The 12235-nt window shown below is 47.8% G+C and overlaps 1 protein-coding gene across 7 annotated transcripts in view; it reads left to right on the top strand.

Moving 5' to 3' along the window:
* The window catches only part of LOC140198188 (macrophage mannose receptor 1-like), a 71020-nt gene that overhangs the window by 44545 nt on the left and 14240 nt on the right, over positions 1–12235 (top strand). For 6 of the 7 annotated variants that reach the window (XM_072259195.1, XM_072259197.1, XM_072259193.1 and 3 more), the window contains 2 exons: positions 1128–1484; positions 10499–10618. In XM_072259195.1, the coding sequence (XP_072115296.1) occupies positions 1128–1484; positions 10499–10618 (477 nt within the window). The remainder of the gene's footprint in view (positions 1–1127; positions 1485–10498; positions 10619–12235) is intronic. The other variant, XM_072259199.1, reaches the window with a different exon arrangement.

Genomic DNA, 12235 nt, shown 5'->3' with positions numbered 1-12235 from the left:
GGGGGAAAGTCAGCAATTTGGAACAATAAGAGGAGAGTCAGGTGCTGAAAGGGATTTACTTGCTCATTGCAAAGCAAAAGAGGGCCGATCACCCCATGAGGCCCATACCTGCTCCGTGAGGAGCAGAAGCATTCAGCGTCTCCTTATGTCCTTGTACACCTGTCAGTAGCACAGCAGTTACTGCTTCGATTTACAACAATCGGCTTTCACCGAGCAGGCTCCAATTCCTGCCACTGTCTGCAAGGAGTTTGTAAATTTTCTCTGCAGTTGGGTGGATTTCCTCCAGGTACCCTGGTTTCCTTTCACGTTCCAAAGGTGGGTTAGGGTAAGTGAGTTGTGAGCATGCTATGTTGGTACAAGCCTTTGCAAGATCCAAGATTAAACTAAACCTGTCCGCCTGCACATGGTGTATATCCCTCCATGTTCATGTGTCTGTCTCATTGCCTCTTAAACACCACTATTGTGTCTGCTTCTATCAGTTTCCCTGGCAGTCTGTTTCCGAGGGGCCTGTTCCTGTTAAAATGGAACATGGAACAGCACAGTACGGGCCCTTCAGCCCGCGACGTTGTGCTGACCCTTTAACTGCTCCAAGATCAATCTGAACCGCCCCTCCCATACAGCCCTCCATTTTTTCTTTCTAAAAGTCCCTTAAATGCCCCTTACTATTTCTTCATGTACCATCCACCTTGGATTCCCACGCACCCTTCGCTCTCTGTGCAAAAAGTAAAACCTACCTCAGACATGCCCACATTCTGGCTTCTTCTCCCTTCTTCTCCAATCCTGGTGAAGGGTCTTGGCCCAGAATCTAGACTCCATAGAGTCTGTAGATTCCTCTCCATAGAGGAGAGAAAATGTGCCAGTGCTGGAAATTCGAGGAGCGTGCACAAACTCTGTAGAGAACTGCCTGCTCCACTGAGCTCCCCCAGCACACTCTGTGTGTGTGTGCTGCTCAAGATTTGCAGCATCTGCAGAACCTCTTGTGTTTCTGACATTTCCCCCTTACACTTGCCTCCAATCACCTTGAAATTATGTCCTTGTTTTAGCCATTGCCAATATGTATGTAATGCACTTTGCTGTGTTCGTACTCGCAAGATACTAAAATTACCATTTGGAAATCTTCTTTTAAGCTCAGAACCAGACAATCTTGAGTGCGGACAGGAAATACTTCCTGATCGAGGAGGAGAAAACCTGGAACAAAGCCTGGAGTTACTGCCGGAACCACTACACCAACCTGGTGAGCATGCGGAGTGCGGAGGAGGCCAGCCTGGTCTCCAGGCTCATGCACAGGCCCTGCTGGATCGGCCTGTACACCGACGGGATGTCCGGCTGGATGTGGATCAACGGAGACGCCTTCAGATACTCCAAGTGGGGCCTCTGGCACCCCTACAGCTTCAACAACAGCCTGCCCATGTGTGTGACCATTTTTGATGGCGAGTGGCACGAGGCTGACTGTGACTTCCCATTCAACTTCATTTGCTACCAAGGTAACGAGAAGCAGCAGTGACCCACTTGGCCCCTCAACCCTGTTTCCCCTTTGTTGAACCTCTTGTGAGAGTCAGAATTGGGACATTTGACCTGTTCTGCCATTGGAATATGCTTGGTTAATTTTTCCCTCTCAACCCCATTAGAACCATAGAACCATAGAGCATTACAGCACAGAAACAGGCCTTTTGGCCCATCTTGGCTGTGCCAAACCATTTTTCTGCCTAGTCCCACTGACCTGCACCTGGACCATATCCCTCCATACACCTCTCATCCATGTACCCATCCAAGTTTTTCTTAAATGTTAAAAAAGAACTCGCATTTACCACCTCGTCTGGCAGCTCATTCTATACTCCCACCACTCTCTGTGTGAAAGAGCCCCCACTAATGTTCCCTTTAAACTATTCCCCTTTCAACCTTAACCCATGTCCTCTGGTTTTTTTCTCCCCTTGCCTCATTGGAAAAAGCCTGCTTGCATTCACCCTATCTAAACCCATCATAATTTTATATACCTCTATCAAATCTCCCCTCATTCTTCTGCGTTCCGGGGAATAAAGTCCTAACCTATTCAAGCTTTCTCTGTAACTGAGTTTCTCAAGTCCCGGCAACATCCTTGTAAACCTTCTCTGCACTCTTTCAACCTTATTAGTATCCTTCCTGTAATTTGGTGACCAAAACTGCACAGAATACTCCAAATTCGGCCTCACCAATGCCTTATACAACCTCACCATAACATTCCAACTCTTATACTCAATACTTTGATTTATAAAGGCCAATGTACCAAAAGCTCTCTTTGCAACCCTATCTACCTGTGACACCACTTTTAGGGAATTTTGTATCTGTATTCCCAGATCCCTCTGTTCTACTGCACTCCTCAGTGCCCTACCATTTACCTTGTATGTTCTGCCTTGGTTTGTCCTTCCAAAATGCAATACCTCACACTTGTCCGTATTAAACTCCATCTGCTATTTCTCAGCCCATTTTTTCCAGCTGGTCCAAATCCCTCTGCAAGCTTTGAAAACCTTCCTCACTGTCCACTACACCTCCAATCTTTGTATCATCAGCAAATTTGCTGATCCGATTTACCATATTATCATCCAGATCATTGATATAGATGACAAATAACAATGGACCCAGCACTGATCCCTGTGGCACACCACTAGTCACAGGCCTCCACTCAGAGAAGCAATCTTCCACTACCACTTTCTGGCTTCTTCCATTGAGCCAATGTCTAATCCAATTTACTACCTCTCCATGTATACCTAGCAACACTCACAGCAAGCTGGAGGAACTCAGCAGGTCGGGCAGCATCTGTGGAAAAGATTGGTTGACATTTCGGGCCGGAACCCTTCATCAGGACTGAAGAGGGAAGGGGCAGAGGCCCGAGAAAGAAGATGGGGGGAGGGTGGGAAGGAGAAGGCTGGTGGGTTCCAGGTGAGAAACCAGTAAGAAGGAAGATAAGGGGGTGGGGGAGCGGAAGCAGGGAGGTGATAGGCAGGAAAGGTGAAGAAAGAATAGGGGAAAACACAATGGGTAGTAGAAGGAGGCGGAACCAAGAGGGAGGTGATAGGCAGCTGGGGGAGGGGGCAGAGTGAAATAGGGATAGAGGAAGGGAGGGGGAGAGAATTACAGGAAGTTGAAGAATTCTATGTTCATACCAAGGGGCTGGAGACTACCTAGACAGTATATGAGGTGTTGCTCCTCCAACCTGAGCCTAGCCTCATCATGGCAGTAGGGGAGGCCATGCATTGACATATCTGAATGGGAGTGGGAAGCAGAGTTGAAGTGGGTGGCTACCGGGAGATCCTGTCTGTTTTGGCGGACTGAGCGGAGGTGCTCGACGAAGTGGTCCCCCAATCTGCGTTGGGTTTCACCAATGTAGAGGAGGCCGCACCGGGAGCACCAGATGCAATAGATGACCCCAACAGACTCACAAGTGAAGTGTTGCCTCACCTGGAAGGACTGTTTGGGGCCCTGAATGGTGGCAAGAGAGGAGGTGTAGGGACAGGTGTAGCACTTGCGCTTACAGGGATAAGTGCCAGGTGGGAGATCGTGGGTAAGGACGTGTGGACCAGGGAGATGCAGAGGAACTGATCCCTGCGGAAGGCGGAGAGGGGTGGAGAGGGAAAGATGTGCTTAGTGGTGGGGTGACATCTCAAATGTCCTCTTTCTTTAAGGATCGTGGTTTCCCTTCTGCTGTCATCAATGATTCCCTCACCCGCATCTCCTCCATTTCCCGCACTTCGGCCCTCACCCCATCCTCCCGTCACCGCACCAGGGACAGAGTTCCCCTTGTCCTCACCTACCACCCCACCAGCCTCCGGATCCAACACATTATCCTCCGCAACTTCCGCCACCTTCAACAGGACCCCACCACTAAGCACATCTTTCCCTCTCCACCCCTCTCCGCCTTCCGCAGGGATCATTCCCTCCACGACTCCCTGGTCCACACGTTCCTCCCCATGGATCTCCCACCCAGCACTTATCCCTGTAAGCGCAAGTGCTACACCTGTCCCTACACCTCCTCTCTTGCCACCATTCAGGGCCCCAAACAGTCCTTCCAGGTGAGGCAACACTTCACTTGTGAGCCTGTTGGGGTCATCTATTGCATCCAGTGCTCCCGGTGCGGCCTCCTCTACATCGGTGAAACCCGACACAGATTGGGGGACCGCTTCGTCGAGCACCTCCGCTCTGTCCGCCACAACAGACAGGATCTCCCAGTAGCCACCCACTTCAACTCTGCTTCCCACTCCCATTCAGATATGTCCATACATGGCCTCTTCTACTGCCACGATGAGGCTAAATTCAGGTTGGAGGAGCATCACCTCATATACCATCTAGGTAGTCTCCAGCCCCTTGGTATGAACATAGAATTCTCCAACTTCTGGTAATTCCCTTCCCCTATCCCTATGTCACTCTGCCCCCTCCCCCAGTTGCCTACCACCTCCCTCTTGGTTCCACCTCCTACTACCCATTGTGTTTTCCTCTATTCTTTCTTTACTTTTCCTGCCTATCACCTCCTTGCTTTCCCTCCCCCACCCCTTTATCTTTCCCCTTACTGGTTTTTCACCTGGAACCTACCAGCCTTCTCCTTCCCACCATCACCCCACCTTCTTTATAGGGCCTCTGCCCCTTCCCTCTTCAGTCCTGACGAAGGGTTCCGGCCCGAAGCGTCGACCGATCTTTTCCACGGATGCTGCCCGACCTGCTGAGTTCCTCCAGCTTGTTGTGAGTGTTGCTTTGGTCCCAGCATCTGCAGATTATTTTGTGTTCATGTATACCTAGTGACTGAATCTTCGTACCTAACCTCCCATGCAGGACCTTGTCAAAGGCCTTACTGTAGTCAACATCCACTGCGTTTCCTTCATCCACTTTCCTGGTAACCTCTTCGAAAGACTCTAGTAGATCGGTTAAGCATGATCTACCACGCACAAAGCCATGTTGACTCTCCCTAATAAGTCCCTGTCTATCCAAATACTTGTAGATCCTATCTCTTAGTACTCCCTCCAATAATTTACCTACTACCGACGTCAAACTTACCAGCCTATAATTTCCCGGATAACTTTTCAATCCTTTTTCAAACAATGAAACAACATGAGCCATTCTCCAATCCTACGGCCCCTCGCCCGTAGACACCAACATTTTAAATATATCTGCCAGCGCCCCTGCAATTTCAACACTAGTCTCCTTCAAGGTCTGAGGGAATACCCTGTCAGGTCTTGGGGATTTATCTACTCCGATTTGCCTCAAGATAGCAAGCACCTCCTCCTCTTCAATCTGTATAGGTTCCATGACCTCACTACTTGTTTGCCTTATTTCCATTGACTCCATGCCAGTTTCCTTAGTAAATACAGACGCAAAAAACTCATTTAAGATCTCCCCCATTTCTTTTGGTTCCATACATAGCCAACCACTCCTATCTTCAAGAGGACCAATTTTATCCCTTACTATCCTTTTGCTCTTAATATACCTGTAGAAGCTCTTTGGATTATCCTTCACCTTGACTACCAAAGCAACCTCATGTCTTTTAGCCCTCCTGATTTCTTAAGTATTTTTTTGCACTTTTTATGCTCCTCATGCACCTTATTTGCTCCCTGCTTCCTATACATGTCATACATCTCTCTCTTCTTCTTTATCAGAGTTCCAATATCCCTTGAGAACCAAGGTTCCTTATTCTTATGCACTTTGCCTTTAATCCTAACAGGAACGTACAAATTCTGCACTCTCAAAATTTCTCCTTTGAATGCCTCCCACTCACCAATCACATCCTTGCCAGAGAACAACCTGTCCCAATCCAAACTCTAACCTGTCTAGACTTTTAACAGTATGGGAGTCCCAATCAATATGTGAAAAATTAAAATCCCCTACTATTACAACTTTATGTTTCCTTCAGTTGTCTGCTATCTCTCTGCAGATTTGCTCCTGCAATTCTCGCTGACTATTCGGTGGTCTATAATACAACCCCATTAATGTGGTCATACCTTTCTTGTTTCTCAGCTCCACCAATCTGGCCTCAGTAGACAAGCCCTCTAATCTGTCCTGCCTGAGCACCGCTGTAACATTTTCCCTGACTAGCAATACCACCCCCCACCCTTCATCCTTCTGCCTCTATCACATCTGAAACATTGGAACCCTGAAACATTAAGCTGCCAGTCCTGCCCCTCCTGTAGCTAAGTTTCACTACTGGCTATAATGTCATAATTCCATGTGTCAATCCACGCCCTCAGCTCGTCAGACTTCCCCACAATACTCCTTGCATTGAAATAGACACACCTCATAAGATTATTACTACCATACACAACTGTTCCCCCAGTAACCTTTGAAGCCCTCATTAATCAAGAACCTAATTTTAAATATACCCAATGATATGGCATCTACATCCATGTGTGCCAATGAATTCCACAGATGCACCATCCTCATCTCTGTTCTGAATGGATGTCCCTCTATTCTGAGTCTGTATAGTCATAGTCATAGTCATACTTTATTGATCCCAGGGGAAATTGGTTTTCGTTACAGTTGCACCATAAATAATTAAATAGTAATAAAACCATAAATAGTTAAATAGTAATATGTAAATTATGCTAGGAAATAAGTCCAGGACCAGCCTATTGGCTCAGGGTGTCTGACCTTCCAAGGGAGGAGTTGTAAACTTTGATGGCCACAGGCAGGAATGACTTCCTATGTATCTTCATCTCATCTGAGGTGTGTCTATTTCAATGCAGGGAGTATTGTGGGGAAGTCTGATGAGCTGAGGGCATGGATTGACACATGGAATTACGACATTATAGCCATTAGTGAAATGTAGCTACAGGAGGGGCAGGACTGGCAGTTTAATGTTTGAAGTATCCTTTGCTCCTAGACTCTCCCGCTAGTGGAAACATACTATTCTAACCAGGCCTTTCAGTATCTGGTAGATCCACCCCCCCCACCCCCATCCTTCTAAACTTCAGCAAATATAGGCCCAGAGCCATCAAATGCTTTACTTATGTTTAACCCTTTCATCCCTGTAAAGCTCCTCTGGACAGTCTCCAATGTCAGCACATCTATTTTTAGATAAGCAGCACAAAGTGACCAAGTTTCTAAAACAATGTTAGGCATAACCGGCTGGTATAAAAATAGCAAGCAGAGAAGCATATTCACTCCAAAGAACCATATATATATATACAGTCCAAGACCCTGAGCGACAATGTCTTGCAATCGAAGGTACCCCGGCAGTGTACAGACCACGTAATCCATCCTGTCATTCCACCGCTCCAGTGCGGGAGGGCAGCACCGATGGGAGAAGCCAGGCCAAGCCGAACTTGGGTGCCACGCTGTAAATGCTTCTGCGTCTCTCACCTGGTCGTCAGCAGCAGGCAAGCCCGAGGTTTGAGGCCTAGTCCTTGCTACAATCGGGGCAACACAGCTCCCATTTCGTCTGTCCCTCCACCGGGCAAGGGTTATAAGCCTGCGGCAACTTACATTATCACTGTCCTGCAGAGTCTTGTGCCTGCAAGTGAAATGTCTGAGACAGTCTCCCAGTTATACTGCACCATCTCCGGTGCTTCTGAGTAGCAGGTAGCAACACGGTCTGCAGACAGGTCAGCTCTTCCGATATCCCAATATCCCGACCGGCTCCTTCGATATCCCAACCGGCCCCTTCTCCGCCATCCCAGACTTGGCCGGCCCTTCAATACCTTGGCCAGATCTCCCTCCAACACTAGAGCTGGTCTCTTCGACGTCTCAGCCTGCTCCGCAGCCAACACCAGTACAGTTCCTCCGACCAACGAGCAGCTCACTGGTGGAATAGCCCTGCAGGACCAGATGTTCTTGGAGTAGAATTGTCTTTGGATCGTAAAACACAAATCTTACAAAGGAAAAAGCACATTTGGTTGGCCCCCGAGAGGCTGCTGCTCTTGCCGCCATCTTACCGAAAGTTGGAAAATGTCTCATACTCTAGAGGGAGTGTATTTAAGACAGGGCTTCCCAACCTATTTTATCACATGGACCCCTACCGACGGGTCCATGGACCCAGGTTGGGAACCCATGATTTAAGGTATCAGAACTGTAGACTCACAGGGATTCCAGCCATCTGGTCCACGCACACCGAGTTCCCTTGACCATCGTCTGCCACATATCCCACGGAGCCTTTCTTATCCATATACCTGTCCAGGTATGTTTTAAATGCTGTTAATGAACCTGCCTCAACCATCTCCTCCAGTAGCTTGTTCCAAATGTAGACAAGAACGTTGCCCCTCTGGTTTCTGCTCAACCTCTTCCCTCTCACCTTAAACCTATGACCCGTGTTTCTTGTTTCTCCAACCCTGGCTAGAAGTCTGTGCACGTTTTCCCTCTCTATGCCCCTCGTTTGTTTAAACATAGAACATTATAGCACAATACACGTCCTTTGGCCCACAAGATTGTGCTGAGCTTTTAACTACTCAACAAACAATCTCACTCTTCCCTGCTACACAGCCCACAACCCCACCCACCCCATTTTTGTTTCATCCGTGTGCCTTGGGTATCTCTAAAGTATCAGCCACCTCCAGCACCACCCGCACCCATCACTCTCTGTGTAAAAAAAATCTACCTCTGACATCTCCCCTCAACCTCCTCCACTCACCTTAAAAGGATATGTCCCCTGGTGTTAGCTATTGCTGCCTTGGGAGAAAGGCAGTGGCTGTCCACTCTACCTATGCCTCTGACAATCTTATATACCTCTATCAAGACACCTCTCATCCTCCTTCGCTCTAAAGAGAAAAGCCCTAGCTCTCTCAACCTTTCCTCATAAGACATGCTCTGTAATTGAGGCAGCATCCTGGTAAATGTCCTCTGCACCCTCCCTAAAACTTCCACATAATAACTACAATAAGATGACACAATACTCCAATATACTTGTATACCTCCATAAGATCACCTCTCAGTGTTCTACTCTCTAAAGAAAAATTCCCAGCCTGTCCAACCTCGCCCTATAATTCAGTCCCTCAATTAGAAACATAGAAACATAGAAAATAGGAGCAGGAGTAGGCCATTCGGCCCTTCGAGCCTGCACTGCCATTCAGCATGATCATGGCTGATCATCCAACTCAGAACCCTATACCTGCCTTCTCTCCATACTCCCAATCCCTTTAGCCACAAGGGCCATATCTAACTCCCTCTTAAATATAGCCAATGAACTGGCCTCAACTGTTTCCTGTGGCAGAGAATTCCACAGATTCACCATTCTCTATGTGAAGAAGTTTTTCCTCATCTCGGTCCTAAAAGGCTTCCCCTTTATCCTCAAACTGTGACCCTTGTTCTGGATTCCTACCACGTTAGACATCGGAGTACAGTTAGAATTCCTACCAACATCCTCGTAAATCTTTACTGAAAGCTTTCAAGTTTAATACCATCTTTCCCATAGCAGGGCAAATGAAACTGAACACAGATGACCCTGTGGCTCTGTGACTCTACTCCCATAGGATTCTTGTTTGGAGTTACTCTCTCCCATCGTCCTCCTTGGAATCCCCAGAGCTTTAATACTCTGGGGAGGGTGTTCAGGATAACAATGCCAGCTTCAGCAGTGGGCGATTGAAGCAACACACACAAAATGCTGGAGGAACTCAGCAAGTCAGGCAGCATCCAGGGAGAGGAATGAACAGTCAATGTTTTGGGCTGAGACCCTTCATCAGGACTAATGAAGCATCGATAGGGAGACGGAGAGTTGGAGACAGAGTGGACATGCAGAATGATGTTTCCTACAGCGAGAGAGTCTAGGACCAAAGGGCAAAGCCTCAGAAGAGAAGGATGTCCCTTTCGAATGGGTGGCATGGCAGCGTAGTGGTTGGCCTAACGTTTCACAGTACAGGTGACACGAGTTCAGCTTCCGCCACTGCCTGTAAGGAGTTTGTACCTTCTCCTGGTGACCAAACACGGGATTCCTCCGGGTGCTCCAGCTTCCTCCCGGCTGGTAGGTCATGGTGAATTGCCCTGTCATTGGGCTAGGATTAAGCCGGGGTCTGCTGCGCAGCCTGGCTTGGAGGGCAGGAAGGGTCCATTCTGCACTTTATAATTAATAAAGGAATAAACAGAGATGAAGGGGAATTTCTTTAGCCTGAAGGTGATGCCTCTGTGGCCACAGATGGCTGTAGAGGCCAAGTTATTAGGTTTATTTAAAGTGGACGTTGATAGGTTCTTAATTATAAGGGTGTTAAATGTTATGGGAGAAGGCAGGAGAATGGGTTTGGGAGGGAAAGTAAATCAGCCATGGTTAAATGACTGAGCAAACTTAATGGGCTGAATGGCCAAACTCTACTCCTACATCTTATGGTCTAACGTGGTAGAAAACGATGCTGGTAAACTGAGATGGGATGAGACTTGTGGTGCCTTGTGTGGGAAGTAAGCACTGGCATGGATTAGGTGAGACTAGTGGATTGTATTTATCGTGATTCAAAGCCAAGTTCCCATGAATTGCTCTGCCTTTGGATGTTACTTGTGCTTCTGTTATGTAAACAAGGAAACGCTGACTAAGGCTCCGCTATCCTTTGTCACTCAACAGATCTGAAGTCCAGTTCCAAGCCCCCAGGATTCCCGGCTGGGAATGGAGGACCAGCAGCAAGAAGTGAAATACTTTACGGATCAAAGGATTATTCGGATCTTCTCAGCGACCTTAATGTAGGTAGGAGCAAGTTAAATACTCCAGCAATTTACTGTTTCCAGTCTGTCACCTGGACAAAAACAAAGTGACCAGTCAGCATTGAACGGAATGTCGGGCTGCCTTCGGGAGTTCAGCTCCAGATTTTTCTCCAGGGGTTCACAAGCCTTCCCCATGGGAGTACAGCTGCAAGGCAGTGCAGGTTCGAGAGCAGAGTTTTCCCTCTCCTAGATGAGCTGCCAACCACGGCTAACATGACTGAAGTGACTGGTTTTAAGGTGCCAGTAGCCTACCTTTACCCCTTTTCCCATCAGCAGAAATGGTTCTGCCGGGCTTAGTGGCTAAGCCACCAGTGAAAGGTAGGAGGTGGACTTGGTTGCCAGAGGGTATTTGATACACACGCCATTGGGAGCATTTAATAGGTAGTAGGATCTTGTCCCCACTAACAACCCCAGCTATGACAACCTTAAGGAACCTTAAAAATATGGAGGACAGTAATAGTTTTTCCTCAGGGTAGAGTCATCCAATGCTAAGGGGTTTAGGTTTAAGACGAGAGAGGAGAGGCTTAAGAGGGAGCAGAGGGGAAACTTTTTTCAGACAGCGTGTGGTGAGCATATGGAAAGAGCTGCCAGAGAAGTGTTGGGGCAGGTACAATAGTATCGTTTAAGCGGCACTATGATTGTACACAGGGGGACGGGGCTTAGAGAGATGTAGACCGAATGTGGGACATTGGGACTGGCAGGGTGGGCACCGTGGTCGGCATGAGGGCCTGTACCCATGCTGTATTGCTCTGTGAGGAGTGGCCACACTGTCCTGGTATAATCCCAGGATCATTCCCCACGGTCCCGGTACAATCCCAGGATCATTCCCCACGCTCCCGGTACAATCCCAGGATCATTCCCCACGGTCCCGGTATAATCCCAGGATCATTCCCCACAGTCCCGGTACAATCTGAGGATCATTCCCCACTTTACGCCATTGTTCTACTTGAATTCTCTCCATAGACTGTAGAACATTACAGCACAGTAAGGGCCCTTTGGCTCACAATCTTGTGCCGATGGTTTATCCTATTCTAAACTCTCCCCTCCCACAATACACTCCATTTTCCTATCATTCATGTGCTCATCTAAGATTTTCTCAAATTCCCCTAATGCATCTGCCTCTAACACACCCCTGGCAGGATGTTCCACTCTCTATGTATGACATTCCCTCTATACTTCCCTGCAATCACCTTAAAATTCTTCCCCCTTGCATTAATCTTTTCCCCCCTGGAAAGGGGAATTATTATTCTCTGTTTTCACTTCCAGTTCCTTCGGAACAGGGAATTATTATTTTTCAGGTGGCTGTCTCCAACAACACTGGAGAGTGGAAGGTTTCTCACAGTAATTTTACTGGGAACCTCTCCTCAATTGCCACTGTCAGTAGGTTGGGAGCCCTTCACCGTGAGAAGGACTCTCAGCACTCTTTACTGGGAGCCCATGCTCAGCCCCCGCCATCATGCTTGTTGAATGACCTTGACCCTTGCACCCACTGGATGGTATGAGATCAAAGTCAATGTCAAAGCCAAGTTTATTGTCAGATGCACAAGTACACGTGTATACAGGAGCAATAATAAAAAAAACATACTTGCAGGAGTGTCTC

The sequence above is a fragment of the Mobula birostris genome, chromosome 5 (assembly GCF_030028105.1).
Source record: "Mobula birostris isolate sMobBir1 chromosome 5, sMobBir1.hap1, whole genome shotgun sequence".
Classification (NCBI taxonomy): Eukaryota; Metazoa; Chordata; class Chondrichthyes; order Myliobatiformes; family Myliobatidae; genus Mobula; species Mobula birostris.
The sequence above is the reverse complement of the archived record's forward strand: the minus strand, read 5'-3'. Positions and strand labels throughout refer to the sequence as shown.